The following is a 20,674-nucleotide window of genomic DNA, read 5'->3' on the forward strand; positions in this document are numbered from 1 at the left end:
CTTCCTTCCTTCCTTCCTTCCTTCCTTCCTTCCTTCCTTCCTTCCTTCCTTCCTTCCTTCCTTCCTTTCATCAATAAATGGAGCAGCTGTAGCTTAAAAGTGATTGAAGGAGGGAGACTCTCATGAGTTCCCTTGCAAGGTCTAGGATCCCATGGATATACTCACTCTGCACTGTTTCCCCGCTCTCTCTCCTTCCTTGGTGTTCACCATATCCAAGCTGAGCACTGTCAGACACTGGGCCAGTCAGCAATACACTAGTCCATACAAGGTGTTGACCAGGAGCCGAGAGAGATGAGAAAGTTCTAAGGACCTGCTCTTAGGAGGCTTTCGGCTCAGCTGAAGAGAGAGGATATATTCCTACACGTCAGTAATAGCACAGAATGCATGATGGATGCTAAGTGGGTGACACAGCCAAGGGCTATTGGCAGCCAAAGGAGGAAAGCTGTTTAGGAGCTCCGATGGTCAAGGAAGTCCTCCTGGAGGAGGTGACCTTAGGCTAAGGAAGAAGTCAGATTACCAAGATGACAGTCAGTCCAGGTGGCAGGATGAACGAGCTAGGTCAGTGCTGAGTAGAAGAGGGTTGGGGGTGAGTGATTTCTGGATTGTGGCAGGTGGTCTGTAGCGCGAGGCTAGGATGCCCGCCCGTATCTCACACCAGTGAGGCCTGACCCACGGAGGTGTTTTGAATCTGAGTGGGAAGGAAGGGGCTTGGTTTTGGAACACCACCAGCCTGGGGTTCACAGCTTCTGTTGCTTTGCCATTCTCACTCACGTATTGCTCCGTTTTCTGTCGCCAGCGACACACTGGCACAGACACGGTAAGCTAGAAAAGAGCTTTTAGTTTTGTTCTTAGGATCTGCGAGTTTGAGGGACCGCATCTGGTGATGATCATCTTGCTGGCCAGGTCCTAAGACTCAGAAGCAGAGGTCAGGGGTCATGTGTGTAGGTTTCTGTTGTGGTTCTGTTGTGTTTCTGTGGTTTTCCTCTTGTGAAGCTAGCGGGATTCAACCCTGGGGGCTTTGCTCTGATGACCTACAATCCTACGTATTTCCCGAAGACTCTCCTAAATACTGTGGTGTGTGTGTGTGTGTGGGGGGGAGTTGTCTCCACCTTCTCAGCATCTCACAGTGGGAATTCAATTTCCTCACACCCAGACCACAATGCCTCACATTGATTAGTGGGTAAAAATCTTTAAGGTCCACATTGCCCTGGTCACACCCCAACTAAGACAAGCCCAGAGGCTCAGAATCCAGGCGAGCATGTGAGAGTCTCCATTAACTTTCTCCTCTTCCCCCTTTTCCAGGATTACCCATCTCTAGGGCTGATGACTGAGAAACTATCCCAGAAAAACATTAACTTGATCTTCGCGGTGACGAAAAATGTTGTCAGCCTTTATCAGGTAATTATGCCTCTGGGTTTTCCCTCTTGTCACCACAGACGAACCTGTCCCAGGTGGCCAGCTCCTGCTGTCACTATCCAGGGACCCAACCAGGAAAAGTCCTTTTAAACTCGTTCTCCAGGGACTTAACATTCCTCCCTGTGGCTTTTTCCCTCCAACCTCTAACCTACCAGGAAGAGTGTGTTGATGTTTGTGACCGAGGCTGGAAGATAATTTGGCTGGGGGGAGGGGTGTACAAAGTTTTTTTTTTTTATATATATATATATATTTAATCAGATACAAAAATCTGCTAGATCTGTCTCTGCTAGTGAGATATTCCACGGTACCCTCCAAACTTCATTTTAGGACTTCCATTAAGGGCGGTGGTGGGACATGCCTTTAATCCCAGTGCTTGGGAGGCAGAGGCAGGTGGATCTCTTAGTTGGAGGCTTAGCCTGGTCTATAGAGTGAGTTCCGGGACAGCAGGGAAACCTTATCTCCAAAGAACCAACCCAACCCAACCCCCCCAAAACCCAGCAAACAAACAAACAAACAAAACCCTCAAAAAAGACTGCCAGTCTGACCAATAGGACCTTGAGGAGGACACCACTGTCTTCAGTAAGCTGTGGACATCTTTGTTGTCTTTCCAGAATTATAGTGAGCTCATCCCAGGGACCACAGTGGGAGTCCTGTCTGCTGACTCAAGCAATGTCCTCCAGCTCATCGTTGATGCTTACGGGGTAAGAACGCTGGTCCGGGAGGGCCCGCTGAGTCTGCTGGATGTGGCTTACTCAGCAGAGCTTTCTAACAAGAATTAAAAGAGGGATGTAGCGGTCAGTCTACAATGGAAGGCTGACACAGAAATTCCCTTCAGGGATGACATTTATCAGCAGGCCATGCTTGGGCCTGGAGGATGGAGAACATTAGAAACAACACAATAGGGAGCTCTAAACAGAATAGGGCCTTAAAGGGAATGCGAAGCTTCCCTTTAAAGCCTAACCAGGAGCTTCACGAAGAGTGAGAGAGGGAGAGGCAGAGAGAAGGAGAGAGAGGGAGAACAATCAGGTCAAGGCACAGATTGCTTTGGAAGTCTCTGTCCCAAAGAGAGCTGCATGGAGGTGTGGCCTGATTCAGGTGAGGGGATCATGCCTAAAGGTTCAGGCCCACATTCTAACAGAGCTTGGGTTTGGGAGCCCTGGCTGCCATTACCCCATTGGCCTTATTGCTTTCCTCTTGTCCCCTGAGAGTAGATGATGGCCAGCCCCGGGAGTGATGCCACCTTCTGAAGAGGAAATGGGCCAGGAAGGAAGGCCAGAGAGTAACAGGGACAGTTACAGAGTGGGAAGCATAGAGATGGAAGGGGCTGCAGATGGAGGTTAGATGGATGGACAAGGAGCAGGGCAGAGTGAGGGAGAGCCAGGTCCTAGCAACATACAAAAAAGCCAGCTGAGCACAGAGACTCTGTGGTAGCAACTGCCAGATAAGCCCCAGCCTTGGGCACTTCCAGGGCAAGGCGGAGGCCACCGCCTTGGCTTTGTGTGGGTGGGCATGGCTTTTGTCTGTTTCCTTACCATCTTTTGCCCCTTTCTGCTCAGAAAATCCGCTCTAAAGTGGAGCTGGAAGTACGTGACCTCCCCGAAGAGCTGTCGCTATCCTTCAATGCCACCTGCCTCAACAATGAAGTCATTCCAGGCCTCAAGTCTTGTATGGGACTCAAGATTGGAGACACGGTGAGGTGGGCTAGTGTAAAATCAGAGGAAGGGCTAGCGTAAAATCAGAGGAAGGGCTTTTCTACACCCGCTCTGGTTCCCAAATAACGACATGGAGACCTGTTATATTTATTAATAAGCTTCAGACACTCTAGCTGGGCAGATACTCATCTCTTATAACCCAACTATGCTGGCTTGGCCTGCTTCCCAGAAAATCCACATGCCCCGCTACCTGCCATCTTAGTCTTGCCCTGGCAGGAAACAGACACTTCACAATGATGACAATGCCAAAGTTGAACTGCAGCCAGATCCCTGGGCACAGAAATCAGTATTTGAATGCACGGTGCACAAAAACATCCTCCAGCAGGCTAGGAAGGGACTGATACTGAAGCTGTGACCCTGGGCCCTGGAGCCCGTGTGTACCCCAAGCCTTTCAGAATTAGAAGTTAAAGTACTGGAGCTGTCGATCTTTCCTCTTGATGCTGCTGATGCCTGAGGTTTCAGTATGTGCTGAGTAACCCTATCAGTTTTAAAGATCATTCATCTTTGTTTTCTGTGTTTGCACTTGCACATCTGATTGCAAGTGAACATATTTCTTACCGTATCTATTCACCCAGGGTAATGCCTTTCTTTTGTCTGCAACATAAAACGGGGGAGGGGCAGTATATCATCTGCTGTGCACCAGGCATTATTCTAGCTGACGGAAATCCAACAGCAAGTGGAACAGGCAAAAATACCTATTCCCGTGAGACTTGAGAGTTGTAAATGTTCCCCCCTACCCCTCGATCCCCTTCACAGTTTTCTTGATCATCATTGGTTTTTTTTTAAAATTTTGTGTGTATGGTTATTTTGCCTGCATGTCCATTCGTGGGCGCCTGGCACCAATGGAGGCCAGAAGGGAGTATCAGATTCCTTGGAACTGAGGTTACAGGTGGTTGTGTTACAATCTGCCACGTGGATTTTAACCCAGCTCAGCTGGAATAGCAGCCAGTGCTCTTCAGTGCTGAGCTGTCTCTCTAGCTCCTGTGGTTTTCTTTGCTGGTTCTCCTCTACTCTACCTGGGGACTGGTAGATGGGAGGGAGGAATGAAAAGAAATAGATCTTCTGGTCCACTGCCCTCTAAGTTTATATTCTGAGCACAGGTTCACACCCCACATTTTGCACCCTGCAACGAAATGTTAGGGAGCCCGTAGGTGATTGAACCACTGTATGGCATGGTGTGGCGCAGCGTGGCATCTTTGTGCCGTCTTGCTGCTATTATGGAACAGTGATGCTCCAGCTGGCTTAGCCGGCCAGAGGAAAGTGTGTGCAAAAGCACAGGCTCGGTCCTGCTTGAACTGGTTTGTTTCTCAGGATAAAAACAGCCTTCTACTGCTTGTCTGTAACTAGCTCTTCAGTCAGTGGTATTCCTGCCACGCTGGTGTAGTTCTTACTCGTAGACATCGATACAATGAAGACTGAGGAACTCCCCAGGGCTGGTGGATTTGACACCCAGCTCTGTTATCCTTGGCCGGGTGCAGCCTGGCATTCCGCCGGGGCTGATGTGTTACCCAGATCCACTTAAATCTGAGTGTCGTCTTTCCATCCAGGTGAGCTTCAGCATCGAGGCGAAGGTTCGAGGCTGCCCCCAGGAGAAGGAGCAGTCTTTCACCATCAAGCCCGTGGGCTTCAAGGACAGCCTGACCATCCAGGTCACCTTCGACTGTGACTGTGCCTGCCAGGCCTCTGCCCAGACCTTCAGCCCTCGCTGCAACAATGGCAACGGGACCTTCGAGTGCGGGGTGTGCCACTGTGACCAGGGCTGGCTGGGATCCATGTGTGAGTGCTCTGAGGAGGACTACCGACCCTCCCAGCAGGAAGAGTGCAGCCCCAAGGAGGGACAGCCCATCTGCAGCCAGCGGGGCGAGTGCCTCTGTGGCCAGTGCATCTGTCACAGCAGTGACTTCGGCAAGATCAGCGGCAAGTACTGTGAGTGCGATGACTTCTCCTGCGTGCGCTACAGAGGGGAGATGTGCTCTGGTGAGTACGAGCGCCCACGTGTGTTTTCAAGAGGCGCGCACGCGCATGCGCACACAGGAACGCAGGAATCCGAGTAGCACCTTGGGAAACAGGTGGAGGCCTTGAGGTGGGCACGGCGGGCAGAATCCGTTTCACTGAGGATGGGCAGAACAGACTTTCTCCTTGTTGTCTCCTTGGGACACAGGGGAGCTGCTCACTCTGATAATATGATAATGTTTCAGGTTCCTAAGTCCTTTTGAGTATAAGGACCAACAGATTTTTTAATCTAAAAAAAAAAAAACCAAAAAAAACCCCAAAAACCAGTCTCATGGTAATTAAAACTGCTAGTGTTCACAGATGGAAGAGATACGGTGTTGGAATATACTGTGATTTCATGACAATTTGTTTCACTGTCACCAGAGACTTAGAAAGCAGTGGTATATATTCAAGACACTGGGGGCACTTAGAACAGTATTTGGAAAATGGTATGCTGTGCTCAATGTTATCCCTCTTCTGTCATGTTTGTTATCACTGGCATTTGTTTTCTGGGCCTGTGCCATCTAAAATGGTAGCCACCAGCCACATGTGGCTATTTAGAATAATTGAGATAGAAAACGTAAGTTCAGCTTTTCAATTGGTGAGTAGCCACGTATTTGACCATGTGGATATCAAGCATTTCGACACCGAAGGAGACGTTCCGCAAGGGAGTGTGGCCATAGAGACTTCCTCCCTGCAGATTAAGATTGTGTGTGTGTGTGTGTGTGTGTGTGTATAAGCACTGGTATAGAGACCAGAGGAGGCCATTATGTGTCTTCTTCAATTCTTCTGCCCTATTTTTTTGAGACAGGGTCTCCCCCATTGACCCTGGAGCTCACCAGTTGGCTAGGCTGGCTGGCCAGTGAACTCCAGAGATCTGTTTCTTCTTCCCAGTGTTGAGATTACAGCATAGAGACACACGTGCTGCTGGGCCTAGCTTTATTTAAAAAAAAAAAAAAGTGACAGAGATCTGAACTCAGGTCCCCATGCTTGCAACACAAGCCATCTCTCCAGCCTGGGGATTGTAATTTTGAGCCCTTCCACCTGAGGATTCTGAGTTGTCCTTGTGAAATTCAGTGCACTTCTGTGACCTATTGATAACCTCAAACTGGCCCCAAAGGTCACTTCTAGGGGCTTTCCTGACTAAGAGAGGTGAAAATCACCGTTAACACAGATTTTATCTGAGTACTCGAAGGGCAAATGAACAATTTGAGTTTTTTTCCTTAGGTTCTGGAGGTAGGGTTATGCTGGACTGTGGTCACTGTGATTTAATCCTTTTTGGAACAGACAGGATGCAGGCATTTGCAAGTTGGCTGGGCGGGGTTATGGGTAAACTGTATGGTGGACTGAAGAGAGAGGTCATGCTTGTTTTCTGTGATGAGCTAAGACCCAGGTGGACCTCATTTGCGTTAGGTTTAGCCAGCTGAGCTAAGAGACTCAGGTGTTTACTTTAAGGTGCTGACGAGTGCCTTTAATCCCAGCATTATTGACTTAGACCATAAGCAGGAGGTCAAGGTCATCCTCAGCTAGCAAGTTTGAGACTAGCAGACACCCAACCACCACCACCACAAAAAAAGCTCAAGATAAATATACCACCACCACCACTACAAAACAAGTTCAATAAGATAAATATGGCATGTAAAACAGGCCCCAAGGGGCTGGAGAGACGGCTCAGTGGTTAAGAGCTTGTACTATTCTTGTGGTCGACCTTAGTTCAGTTTCCAGGTAGCTCACACACACCTGCAACTCTGGCCGAGAGGACCCAACGCCTCTGACACCGAAAACTCAAAGGTCATGAAAAAGACCTTTTAAAAACGTGCTCCACAAACCTAAAGAATGATACCTTTTCTCATCTGTGACATTGTTACTTCGGTTACGCCAACAAATTTTGAGAAAGGGCTTGGTGGTGGTGGTGGGGGTGTGTGGGCGGGTGGGGACTGATATCACTATTAAATTAGTGGTGAGAGATCAGGGCCTCAGTGATGAGAATGGGCACACAGGAGCACTCTGAATTAGGGCGAGGCAGGGGTTTCAGCTCATTTTCATATTTAATCATATTCCCATCATGCTTATACTACCAAAGGCACACATAAAGGAGGAAGCTGGGAGTGCTGGGGGAGTTTGGCCTGGGAAAGGCCTACCGAAGGGCCTCTGGGCCCCGTTACTCCTCCAGGGTTATCAGCCCTGGTCTAGAGTGAGGTCACAACCTTAGACACATGAGTTCGTAGACTGCTCGGCATCGTGTCAACATTTGGTTCCTGCGGGTGAGCAAGGGGTTATGTCTGATTCTGAACCTCTCAGAGCTCTGCCCAACTCATGGGCGTCCCTCTTCTCTGATGCCCGCCTTGTGGGGATTATGGGGCAGGAGTGCTGGACTCTTGCTCGTTCCTAGCCTGTGGCCTCTCAGCATTGCAGGTGTGCTCTTCCCCTCTTCAGGCTTGGCCTCTGAGGTTGCTCATGTCTGTAACCGCTCCCCCTCCCCCTCAGACAGCAAGGAGCCAGGGAATGAACGCATCCTTCTTCAATGCATCCTTTTTCTAGGGCTCTTTCCCACCTGCCACACACAGATAGGCTTCCTCTGTGGCCTAGGCCCCGTGCTGTAGCCACACAGGAGGAACAGGCGTCAACAGATAATTTTACTATTAGTATACCAAAGTGTCTTTCACATTAGGAGTCCCAAACCTTCAAGGACCTAGAAGTGAGATGTCTGTAGAGAGTCTCCAGAGAGAGTCGCATGGATAGGCAAATCCTGGGCATTTCATGGAGGCGATGATGTCTGATGGATCCCAAGGGAAGGCTGGTCCACATAGGAAAGTAGTGGAATCATGAAATCAGCCTGCAAGTCTGGCTTTGCAGGGAAAGCAAGCATGCTCCCTCTGACTGAAACACTCCTCCCTCCTCCTCATCCAATCTCTCATTTCTTGCTCCCTCCCTCCTCTGGCTTTGCTGTGAACTCATCCTAGACCCCACCCCCACCTTTGGCTGGAGAGGTGCCAGCACTGTGACATTACTACACTGTGGCTTCCTTTTATGGGCCGATTGTGCCAGGGCTTGGAGTCAGCTTGTTGGCTCCGGCTATCCACTTCCACTCCCAACATCTCCCCCTGGCTGGCCCAGCGGACCATCCTGTCAGAGATCACTTTGTTTCGCCCCACAAAGGGAACACTGTGGGAGGAGGGTTCTGTGGAGGCCAAGGCCTCTCCTTAGTGCTGCCAGGCTTCTGTGGCTGGCCTTCTTTCCCCATCCAGGAACAATGGCTGAAGGCAAGGCAGAGCAGACGCCGTGGAGCTCACTCGGCTGACTGATTATAGCTCACGGCTGCCCTTTCTTTGGGGCTGACAGGAGCAGCCTTGCCTTCAGAAGTTGACCAATGACCGGTGAGGAAAGGTTACACAAGGGCAGTTGCTTTTCCTCGAGGTGGGCCTAGCTCTGTGGTGCCATTAATATTCCCAAACTCACTGAAAGGAGTTTCTACCCTAGACCACATACGGGCTCTGTGTGTGTGTGTGCATGTGTGTGTGTAAGCATGTACCTGCACGTGTGGAAGTCAGGGATCACCCTGAGTGCCATTCCTCAGGAACTGTCGACCTCGCTCACTGCTCAGGCTCTCTTGCTTGGGACCTGGTTTGTGAGTGAGCCCCAGGCATCTGTCTCTGCCTTCCTGGTGTTGGGTTTTACAAGCACATGCCAGCATACCTGCCTTTTCACATGGGTGCCGGGCATGGGACTCAGATCCTCTGGCCTCTGTGGCTTTACTCACTGATCTATTACTGAGCCTCGCTGGCTTGTGACTACTGCCTTCCTTCCCCCCTGCCTTCTAAGGGAGATCCTGACCATAAGGGGTGCTTCTAGAGAACCCAGCCTCAGGACTTAGAGTATTAACCGCTGAGCCGTCTCTTCCAGAGGTCCTGAGTTCGATTCGCAGCAACCACATGGTGGCTTCCAACCATCCATACTGGGATCTGGTGCCTTCTTCTGGCATGCAGGTGTGCAAGCAGTTAGAGCACTCATATATGTCAAATAAATAAATATATCTTTAATAAAAACAAAAACAAAAGAGAGGGAGGGTGGGTCTGGGAGGAGAGGAAGGAGGGGCCTATGACTGAGATGTAAATCGAATTAAAAAAATAATAATAAAAGACTTAGAGTTTTTCTGGTTCCCAGCTTTCCTGCCAGCCCCAACCAATCTCTTAATATCCCTGGGCGGCTTGCTTCTGGTCTCAACTTTTCTTTTGTTTTTAATTAATTAGTTAATTAATTAATTATTAATTAAGGTTTTTCAAGACAGGATTTCTTTGTATGGCCATGCCTGTCCTGGAACTAGCTCTGTAGATCAGGTGGCCACAGACATTCACATAACCTCTTCCCCATGCACCACTCCACGACCCCAGTGTTGGCATTAAAGGCATGCAGCATCATCACCTGACTATTTTTTTTATGTTTTAAAAATGGTTTGTTTATTTTTATTTTGTGTTCATTGGTGCCTTGCCTGCACGTATGTCTGTGTGAGGGTGTCAAGTCACTTGGAGCTGGATTAGAGACCGTTGTGAGCTGTGGGGTGCTGAGAATTGAACCTGGGTCTGCTGGAAGAGCAGCCAGTATTCTTTTCTTTATATTAATTTTTTTTTACTTTTAAATAATTTTATACATTCACTTGTATCCCAGCTGTAGCCCTCTCCCTCTTTCCCTCCCAATCCTCCCCTCCCTCCCTCATCTCCCTGCCCCCTTCCAAGTCCACTGAGAGGGGGTGTCCTCCTCTCCTTCCGTCTGGCCCTAGCTTATCAGGTATCTTCAGGATGGTTGCAATGTCCTTATCTGTGGCCTAGCAAGGCTGCTCCTCCCTCAGCGGGGAGGGGAAGGTCATGAGTTCATGTCAGAAATAATTCCTGTCCCCCTTACTAGGGAACCCACTTGGATACTGAGCTACCACTTGGATACTGGGCTATGTCTGAGCAGGGGTTGTAGGTTATATCCATGCATGGTCTCATAGAAGAGCCCTGTGCTCAGATATATTTGGACCTTGTGGGGCTCCCTGTCCCCTCTAGGATATACTAATTCCTCCTTCCTTCCTATGATTCCCTACACTGCCGAAGGCTTGGTTATGGGTCTCAGCATCTGCTTTGATACACTGCTAGGTAGAGTCTTTCAGGTGCCTTCTGTGGTAGGCTACTGTCCTGTTACTTGTTTTCTCCTATTTCCAGTGTCCATCCCCTTTGTCTTTCTAGATGAGGACTGATCATCTTACCCCTGGACCTCTTTCTTGTTTATCTTCTTTAGGTGTATAGATTTCAGTATGTTTATCCTATCTTATAGGTCTATATAAGTGAGTATATACCATGTGTGTCTTTCTGCTTTTGGGATACCTCACTCAGGATGATTTATTTCTAGATCCCACCATTTACTTGCAAAAGTCATGATTTCCTTGTTTTTAATTGCTGAGTAGTATTCCATTGTGTAAAAGTACCACAATTTCTGTATCCATTCCTCCCTTGATGGACATCTGAGTTGTTTCCAGGTTCTGGCTATTAAGAATAAGGCTGCTACAAACATGGTTGAGCAAATGTCCTTGTTGTGTACTTGAACATCTTTTGGATATATGCATAGGAGTGGTATAGCTGGATCTTGAGGTAGCACTATTCCTAATTGTCTAAGAAAGCGCCAGATTGATTTCCATAGTGGTTGTACCAGTTGACATTCCCACCAGCAGTGGAGGAGGGTTCCCCTTTCTCCACAGCCTCTCCAGCATGTGTGATCTCTTGAGTTTTTGATCTTAGCCATTCTGATGGGTGTAAGGTGAAATCTCAGGGTCGTTTTGATTTGCATCTCTCTGATGGCTAGGGATGTTGAACGTCTCCTTATGTGTTTCTCTGCTATTCTATATTCTTCTACAGAGATTTCTGTTTAGCTCCATGCCCCATTTTTTAATTGGGTTACTTGGATTATTGCCTTTTAACTTCTTTAGTTCTTTATATATTCCAGATATCAGCCCTCTGGTTGGTGAAGATCCTTTCCCAATCTGTAGGCTGTCGTTTTGTTTTAACGACAGTATCTTTTGCTTTACAGAAACTTTTCGGTTTCATGAGGTCCCATTTATTGATTGTTGCTCTTAGGGCCTGTGCTGATGGTGTTGTTTAGGAAGTTGTCTCCTGTGCCAATGAGTTCTAGGGTCTTCCCCACTTTTTCTTCTAACTGATTTAGAGTATCTGGTTTTATATTGAGGTCTTTGATCCACTTGGACTTTAGTTTTGTGCAGGGTGATAAATATGGATCTAGTTTCATTTTTCTGCATGTAGACATCCAGTTAGACCAGCACCATTTGTTGAAGATGCTGTCTCTTTTCCATTGAATGGTTTTGGCTTCTTTGTCAAAAATCAAGTATTCATAGATGTGTGGGTTTATTTCTGGGTCTTCTATTTGGTTCCATTGATCCATCATTCTGTTTCTATGCCAGTACCCTGAAGTTTTTATTATTATTGCTCTGTAGTACAACTTGAGATCAGGGATGGAGATACCTCCAGAGGATCTGTTGTTGTACAGGATTGTTTTGGAAATTCTGGGTTTTTTGTTTCTCCATATGAAGTTGATAATTGTTTATTCATGGTCTGTAAAGAATTGTGTTGGTATTTTGATGGGAATTACATTGAATCTGTAGATTGCTTTTGGCAGGATGGCCTTTTCATTATGTTAATCCTACTGATCCATGAGCATGGGAGATCTTTCCATCTTCTGATGTCTTCTTCGATTTCTTTCTTCAGAGACTTGAAGTTTTTTTCAAACAGGTCTTTCACCTGCTTGGTTAGAGTCACTCCAAGTTACTTTATGTTATTAGTGGCTATTGTGAAGGGTGTTGTTTCCCTGATTTCTTTCTTGGCCCTTTTGTCTTGGGTATACAGGAGGGCTTCTGATTTTTTTGAGTTAATTTTGTATCCAGCCACTTTGCTGAAGGTGTTTATCAGCTGAAGGAGTTCTCTGGTTGAGTTCTTGGGGTCACTCAGATATACTATCATATCATCTGCAAATAGTGATAATTTGACTTCTTCCTTTCCAATTTGTATCCCCTTGATCTCCCTTACTTGTCTTATTGCTCTAGCTAGGACTTCAAGTTCTATGTTGAAAAGATATGGAGACAATGGGCAGCCTTGCCTTGTCCCTGATTTCAGTGGGATTGATTTAAGTTTCTCTCCATTGAGTTTGATGTTGGCTATAGGCTTGCTGTATATTGCCTGTACTATGTTTAGGTATGTTCCTTGTATCCCTGATCTCTCCAAGACTTTAAACATGAATGGTTGTTGGATTTTGTCAAATGCTTTTTCAGCATCTAGGGAGATGACCATGTAGTTTTTCTCCTTCAGTTTGTTTATATGGTGGATTACATTGATGGATTTCTGTATATTGAACCACCCTTGCATGCCTTGGATGAAGCCTACTTAGTCATGGTGGATGATATCTTTTATGTGTTCTTGGATTTGGTTTGCAAGTATTTTATTGAGTATCTTTGAATCAATGTTCATAAGAGAGATAGGTCTGAAGTTCTCTTTTTTTTTGTTGGAACTTTGTGTGGTTTAGGTATTAAGGTGACTGTGGCTTCATAGAATGAGTTTGGTAATGTTCCTTCTGTTTCTATTATGTGGAATAATTTGGAGAGTATTGGAGTTAGCACTTCTTTGAAGGTCTGGTAGAATTCTGCACTGAAACCATCTGGCCCTGGGCTTTTTTTGGAAGGGAGGTTGTTGATGGCTGCTTTAATTTCCCTGGGGGATATAGGGCTGTTCAATCTTTCTACCTGGTCTTGACCTTAATTTTGGTAGATGGAATCTATCAAGAAAATTGTCCATTTCTTTTAGATTTTTGAACTTTGTGGCATATAGGCTTTTGTAGTACGACCTAATGATTGTTTGGATTTCCTCATTTTCTGTAGTTATATCTGCCTTTTCATTTCTGATTTTGCTGATTTGGATAGTTTCTCTCTGCCTTTTAGTTAGTTTGGCTAAGGGTTTGTCTATCTTGTTAATTTTCTCAAAGAACCAGCTCTTGGTTTCATTGATTCTTTGAATTGTTTTATTTGTTTCTAATTGATTGATTTCATCCCTGAGTTTGATTATTTCCAGCCATCTGCTCCTCTTGGGTGTTTCTGCTTCTTTTTTTCCTAGGGTTTTCAGTTGTGCCATTAAGTTGTTTGTATGAGATGTTACAAATTTCTTCTTACAGGCACTTGGTGCTATGAGTTTTCCTCTAAGTACTGCTTTCATTGTGTGCCATAAATTTGGGTATGTTGTGCCCTCATTTTCATTTAATTCTAGGAAGTCTTTAATTTCTTTCTTTATTTCATCCTTAACCCAGCTGTCATTGAGAAGTAAGTTGTTAAGTTTCAATGTGCGTGTAGGCTTTTTGCTATTTCCATTGTTGTTGAGGTCCAGCTTTAGTCCATGGTGGTCAGATAGTATACAGGGGATTATTTCAATCTTCTTGTATCTGTTGAGGCTTGCTTTGTGACCAATTATATGGTCTATTTTGGAGAACATTCCATGAGGTGCTGAAAAGAATGTATACTCTTTTGAGTTTGGGTGAAAAGTCCTGTAGACATCTATTAGGTCCATTTGAATTAGGACGTTTGTAAGTGCCTTTATTTCCCTGTTTGGCTTCCCTAGATGATCTGTCCCTTGGTGATAGTGGGGTGTTGAAGTCTCCCACTATTAAGATGTTGGGGTCGATGTGTGATTTAAGTTTTAATAATGTTTCATTTATGAATGTAGGTGCTCTTGTATTTGGGGCATAGATGTTCAGACTTGTGATGTCTTCTTGGTGGATTTTTCCTTTGATGAGAATGTAGTGCCTCTCCACGTCTTTTTTGATTAGTTTTTGGTTGAAAGTCTATTTTATTAGATATTAGGATAGCCACTCCTGCTTGTTTTTTGGGTCCATTTGCTTGAAAAACTGTTTTCCAGCCTTTTACTCTGAGGTAGTGTTTATCTTTGTTGCATAGGTGTGTTTCTTGGATGCAGCAGAATGTTGGATCCTGTTTCCGTACCCATTTTATTAGTCTGTGTCTTTTTATTGGAGAGTTGAATCCATTGATGTTGATAGATAATAATGACCATTGAATGTTATTTTCTATTATTGTGGAGTTGGTGGTGTTACTGTGATTCATTGCTTGTTTTCTTTTGATTTTTGTTGGGAAATCATCTATAACCTACGTTTTCTTGGGTGTAGTTGTTTTCGTTGGATTGGAATTTTCCTTCTAGTATCTTCTGTAGGGCTGGTTTGCTGTTCAAATATTGCTTAAATTTAGTTTTGTCGTGGAATATTTTGTTTTCTCCATCTATGTTGATTGAAAGCTTTGCTGGGTATAGTAGTCTAGGTTGGCATCTGTGGTCCCTTAGAGCCTGCATGATATCTCCCCAGGTCCTTCTGGCTTTCATAGTTTCTGATGAGAAGTCCAGAGTGCTTCTGATAGGTCTACGTTTATATGTTACTTGGCCTTTTCCCCTTGCTGCTTTTAGTATCTTTTCTTTGTTCTGTAGATTAAGTGTTTTGACTATGATTTGGCGTGAGGAGTTTCTTTTCTGGTCTAGTCTATTTGGTGTTCTGTAGGCCACTTGTATGTTTGTGGACATCTCTTTCTTTAGGTTGGGAAAATTTTCTTCTATGATTTTCTTGAAAATATTTTCTGGACCTTGGAGACTGGAATCCTCTTCTTCGTCAATTCCTATTATTCTTAGATTTTGCCTTTTCATGGCATCCTTGATTTCTTGGATGTTTTGTGTTTGGGATTTTTCTGATTTTACTTTTTCTTTGAGAGAAGTATCAATTTCTGCGAGTGCATCTTCAGCACTCGAGATTTTCTCTTCCATCTCTTGTATTCTATTAGTGATGCTTACATTTGTGGTTCCTTCTCTTTTCTCTAAGTTCTCCAGTTCCAGGGTTTTCTCAGTTTGTGTTCTCTTTATTGATTCTAATTCTGTTTTCATGCCTTGCAACATTTCCTTCATCTGTTTGAATGTGGATTCTTGTGTCTCCAAGATGGTCTCTATTTTTTTGTTTGTTTCCTCTCTTAATGCCACTACTTCTGCCTCCATTTGTTTGGTTATATTTGCCTGTGTTTCTTTAAGAGCTTCGTTTACTTCGTTTTTCTTTGTTTCCATTTGGGAGGCCAAATCTTTGAGAGATTTATTTGTTTCATCTTGTTTGAATCTGGGTGGCTATTTCTCTGAGAGATTTGTTGGTTTCCTCTTTATGTGCCTCAAATAACTGGATAATCATGGCTTTAAAATAATTTTCTTGTGTTTCTGATGAGTTGGAGTATCCAATAATTTTGGGGGTTGCCGGTGAAGCCATGATATTTTGATTTATGTTGGTTGTGTTCTTTAGCCGACCGCTGGCCTTTTGGTTATCCATAGTGTTCACTGTCTGTTCCTGGATTCTGCAGCTCAGACTGGTCTTTCTCTGGTGTCTGGCTAATTCTTCAGGAAGATGAGGGAGGTCCAGTGGTTTCAGTGTGTGCATTGGTGATTCAGCTATACCTGTAGGAGGAAAGTTTGCAGGCGCAGAAGGGCAAATGCGGGGTAGCATGTGATTAAGCGTGTGCTTGTAGGTGTGTCCTAAGGGACAGGGTGTTGGAGAATGAAGAGGCCTTCAGTGTGTGAGAGGGGTGCCTTGCAGGCACTGAAGGTGTTGCAGGCGCTTAAGGGATCGCAAGTGCTGTTGAAGATTGCAGGCGTGTATTGTTTTTGCAGGTCTGCTAGGCTTTGGTGGCTATTCAGCTGGTTATCTGCCACTGAGGGGTTGGATGGCCCATACAGTCACTGGCTGGGCAGCCCTGTGTCGTTGGTACTGCCACTTGCAGACTTGGGATCTGGGAAGGATTGTACTGCAGATCTGAGTCTCTGTGGCTGGCACTCTTTGGGCATGCGCTCTGGTGAGGTGGAGTTTCTGGCGGTTCGTGCACTCCAGTGGGACCCGGTGGTGGTGGGTGTGTTCCGAGGGTCCAGAGCTCGGCAAGAGGGCACTAGGCAGGGCGTGGGCTCCTCAGATGTGTGCTCTGAGGGGTGGCATTCAACAGGCGGTTGCAGCTCTCTGCTGCGGCTGTGGGATCTGGAGCCCTGCCTCTGCTGTCTTGGGCCCCAGGCACTGAGCTTTGCAGCTTTGGGATCCGGGAAGGATTGTATTGCAGAACTGAGTCTCTGTGGTTGGCACTCTGTGGTTGCGTTCTGTGGGCCTGCGCTCTGGGGCTGACAGTGGGTGCGCTCCTCCGGTGTGGTAGGTTTTCTGGAGGTGTGTGCGCTACGGCAGGGCAGGATTTCCTACGGTGGGTGCGCTCAGGCAGGGTGGGTTTTCCGGAGGGACGGTGAGCTCTGCTGCGCTTCTTGTGGCAGGATCGCATCTGTGGGATGGGAGGGACGCTCTGCGGGTCCGGAGCTCGGCAAGAGGGCCCTAGGCGGGGCCCAGAGCATGGGCTCCTCAGGCGTGTCTCCAAGGGGTGTTGTTCAGCGGGCGGTTACAGCTGTCCGCTGCTGTATGGGCCTGGAGTGCTGTCTCTGCTGTCTTAGTCCCCAGGCTGTGAGCTTTGCGCTCAGCTACCTGGTGCTGTGTGCAGGCTTCCAGGCGTGGGAGGCCCGGACAGGGGAAGTGCCCCACTTCGTTCCCAGAGAAGTCCGCGCCCGATCGATATCTACAAGCACTCCACGCTTCTGTGGTGTCCCCTCTCCTTTAGAAAGCCCAAAGTCCAAATTCTAGTTTTGATTGTCTCTCCACTCACCAATTTCGGAGATTCATGTCCTCTGCCTCTCCAAAACTGTTTGCCGCCATCTTGGAACCTCCGCAGCCAGTGTTCTTAACCACTGAACCATCTCTCCAGTCCCTGGACAGGGACACACACACGTACACATGCACGCACGCACGCGCTTGTGCAAGTATATGTATGTGCATGCAGTGCCTGTGGAGGCCAGAAGAGGGCACTGCATCGCCCTAGGATCAGAGTTAACAGGCAGTTGTTACCCAGCCCGTGGGTTCTGGGACTCCAACTCCAGTCTTCTGGGAGAGTAACCAGTGCTATTAACCGCTGAGTCATCTCCAGCCCCACAGTGTAGCCTAGGCTGACCTCCACCCTGTGATCTTCCTGCCTCCGTCTTTTTACCACATCCTGTGGGGCCCAACACAACTGGCCCATTTGTTCTAAGGAACACACATTTCATGTGTTAAGGGAGTGAGGTAACTGAGCCGTATTTCCGTGTTTGAGTGTTGACTGATGGCGTGTTTATGAGAGGACAGTGCTGGGGCCATGAGCGTGTGGATCTACAGTGTCCAGAAGACAGCGGGCTGAGAGCCATCGGTGTGATCTAGTTACTGTCAGAGTCTGGCCTTGTACAACCCTCCTTGCCATCTTTTTTTTTTTTTTATTTTTTATTAATTACACTTTATTCATTTTGTATCCCCCCATAAGCCCCTCCCTCCTCCCCCTCCCAATCCCACCCTCCCTCCCCTTTCTGCATGCATGCCACTCCCCAAGTCCACTGATAGGGGAGGTTCTCCTCTTCTTTCTGATCTTAGTCTATCAGTTCTCATCAAAAGTGGCTGCGTTGTCCTCTACTGTGGCCTGATAAGGCTCCTCCCCCCTCAGGGGGAGGTGATCAACGAGCAGGCCAATCAGATTATGTCAGAGGCAGTCCCTCTTCCCATTACTATCCTCCTCGCCATCTTGGAGCTACTGATGTGCCTGTCAGCAGCCTGACCTCCCAGGCCGGGCTTCCTCCCTCCCAGTCCTATCCACAGGCAGGTGAATGAATCCTCCACACCAGGGCTCACCGCTCTTTGCAATACTGTAATCCTACAACACAGGACACAACTGATGTATACATGTGTGTCTTCCACGGATGCGATGCGATTGTAAGCCCGCCTGTAGTATGGACCTTGTCTGCCATGCTCACTGCTGAATCTCCAGCGTCCAGCACTCGGGTATGGGTTCAGTGACTGGAGGCGTGAACAAACCTTAACTGTCTGCCCGCTTTCTAAAAGATTTCGTGGTGACCCTTGTGAGTGATAAAACTAATGCGACGTGGTACTGCCTACCGAGAAGCTCAACAGGTCAAGAAAGAGAAACCGGTAAACACACAAATGGCCATAGAGTAAAGGTGACCGTAGAGGCAGCCATAATGTGCCTGGAGGACACATGAGGAGGCAGCTGACTCCACCTGATGAGGTCAGCAAAAGCTGATGAGAGGAAGGAGCACTTGGGTTGGGCCTCAGGGGTGAATAAGGACTTGATAATGATCACAGGGTTAAAGGGAAGCCTAGACAGTATGAACAGAAACAGGAGATCATAAAGCTGCAGGAGAAGGGCAGAGTGGAGAGTGTTGGCCAATGCACAGTCATTCAAGGCTGAGCTCTGACTCTGCTGTTTATAACCTGTGGCGCAGGACCAAGGTACATAAACTTTCTGACCCTACAGGGTGGTTGTTAAGAAATGAATACGGTTACACACTACAGAATATGGCACACACTTGGCAACCGTTTAATGCTCTGCAAATGTTTGCGGACACTGTTGTCGTTGCTGTGAGTACGGATGGTATGACTTCCATCGTGGAATATTTACTTCCTTGGCTTTGGGAAGCAGTATAATTCTCTTCTCTAAGCCCTTCCCAAGACTGCCCTACTGCGCTCTCAGCTATGTAGGGTAACAGGGTGTATCAATTGCTCCTGTTGCTGTTAGGAAATACCCGAGAGAAAATGGAGGAGGAAAGATTTATTTTCTGCTCATGGTTTCAGAGGGGTCGGTCCATGTTTGCTTGGTCCCGAGTGCTTGGGCAGGACAGCATAACAGCAGGGGCATGACTTCACGGCCAACCTGGAAGCAGAGGGAGCAAGCCAGGTGTTGCTTGACAGCATCTCTCGAGTTTCTAGAGTCTCTTAAAAATAGTGTCATCGACTAAATCAAAACCCAAGCCTAGGAGAAGAAGTCGGGCTGTATTGGTGAGGCTGGAAGCTGTTGAACCGTGCCTGCAACTTCGGGAATTAATTGTGGCAAATGTCTGTGCAGCGTTGGGGTTTCAGGTGCAGGAGCAACAGTTGATCAGCAGAGGTTTGGTGGGGGCCTTTGGGCTACGTGAGGATCATTGCTAACCAATCTACTGCTGTTTGCCTTTAGACCCCCTCTCCTCTCCTCACCCAGCTCTTCTCGTTTCCTGCTGCCTTCTCTCTATGGCATTCACGGGATTTACTTCGCAGCATCGGCCCTCGGCAGGCTGTAAGTTAGGCTGTATTTGTTCTCTGTGCTTCCTTGGCTCTGACTCCGTAGCCCCCAGAGCCTTCTGTCTGGCCCTTGGGTACCCTGTTCCAGCATACTCAGGGCACCCTGTGTACCTTCCCTTCCTGGCATTGGGCACGAGGCTGTGGCAGGATTTCTCCATTCCTCCATCTCATTACAGTGCATGCTCCTGTGTCATGAGTTCTCCCTCAGAACCTTGCTTCTCACCTTGCTATGTGACAGTTATCTGGTTTGAGAGACACAGTGATGGACCTTGGTCCATTATTTTGTTGGTGGGAGGGTCTAGCGTGTTCAAGTTAGAGCCTGTGTTGGTGTCTGACTTAACAGGAAGAGGATAATGATTACGATGGTTGGCGTTCTTTCAAGTCATGTTGGAGAGGAAGCAGTATTGTCAGGTCAAAAGGAGATAGGTATAGGGGCTGGGGGAGCCTTTTATCATCACCAGGCTACACCGTCAAAGTTCCTGAATGCCCTGCATGGGCACAGGCTGTGGATTCTTGTTGGGTCAGCCATTGGGGTTAAAGAGCTCTAATCCTCAGGCCAATGCTGGCAGAGAAGGAAGGAGGATTCAGAACAGGCAATCAAAAGGGCAGGAATTCTGGGAGACTTAGATCCAAATACACCTTTACTTTCCAGGGCCTCCATCTTGGGGATGCCTAAATTGCTGCCTGTCTCTACTGGGCCATGAGCCAGTTCCCCCACTCACCTGCAGGACCGTTGTGAGTGTGGGCGGGAGAACAGGGTGACAGCCAATAGCTGTCTGTTGTCATGGGCAGGCTTCTCACCAGCCGGTGTGCTGTGCTGGCTCTGTTCGCAGGCCACGGCCAGTGCAACTGTGGGGACTGTGTGTGCGACTCGGACTGGACTGGCTACTACTGCAACTGCACAACACGCACGGACACCTGCATGTCCAGTAACGGGCTGCTGTGCAGCGGCCGGGGCAACTGTGAGTGCGGCAGCTGTGTCTGCGTCCAGCCGGGCTCCTATGGAGACACCTGCGAGAAATGTCCCACCTGCCCCGACGCCTGCTCATTTAAGAAGTGAGTGAGTAGCCTGGAGAGGGTTGGGAGGCTGGAAGAAGGAACTCCCAAGGAGCTGTGCTTGATAACAGTTTGCTCCAGACAAATGACTACTTTTCTTTTCTTTTCTTTTTTCTTTCTTTCTTTTCTTTCTTTCTTTCTTTCTCTCTCTCTCTCTCTCTCTCTCTCTCTCTCTCTTCCTTCCTTCCTTCCTTCCTTCCTTCCTTCCTTTCTTTCTTTCTTTCTTTCTTTCTTTCTTTCTTTCTTTCTTTCTT

General features: G+C 47.3%; 1 protein-coding gene across 1 annotated transcript in view; it reads left to right on the forward strand.

Moving 5' to 3' along the window:
* The window catches only part of Itgb3 (integrin subunit beta 3), a 65,404-nt gene that overhangs the window by 32,997 nt on the left and 11,733 nt on the right, over nt 1–20,674 (forward strand). The window contains exons 7-11 of the mRNA XM_055592571.1: nt 1,303–1,398; nt 2,028–2,117; nt 2,973–3,107; nt 4,676–5,105; nt 20,198–20,420. Coding sequence (XP_055448546.1) covers nt 1,303–1,398; nt 2,028–2,117; nt 2,973–3,107; nt 4,676–5,105; nt 20,198–20,420 — 974 coding nt within the window. The remainder of the gene's footprint in view (nt 1–1,302; nt 1,399–2,027; nt 2,118–2,972; nt 3,108–4,675; nt 5,106–20,197; nt 20,421–20,674) is intronic.

This window comes from Psammomys obesus, unplaced genomic scaffold (genome assembly GCF_907164565.1).
Source record: "Psammomys obesus unplaced genomic scaffold, mPsaObe1.curated_primary_1811, whole genome shotgun sequence".
NCBI classification, from domain to species: domain Eukaryota; kingdom Metazoa; phylum Chordata; class Mammalia; order Rodentia; family Muridae; genus Psammomys; species Psammomys obesus.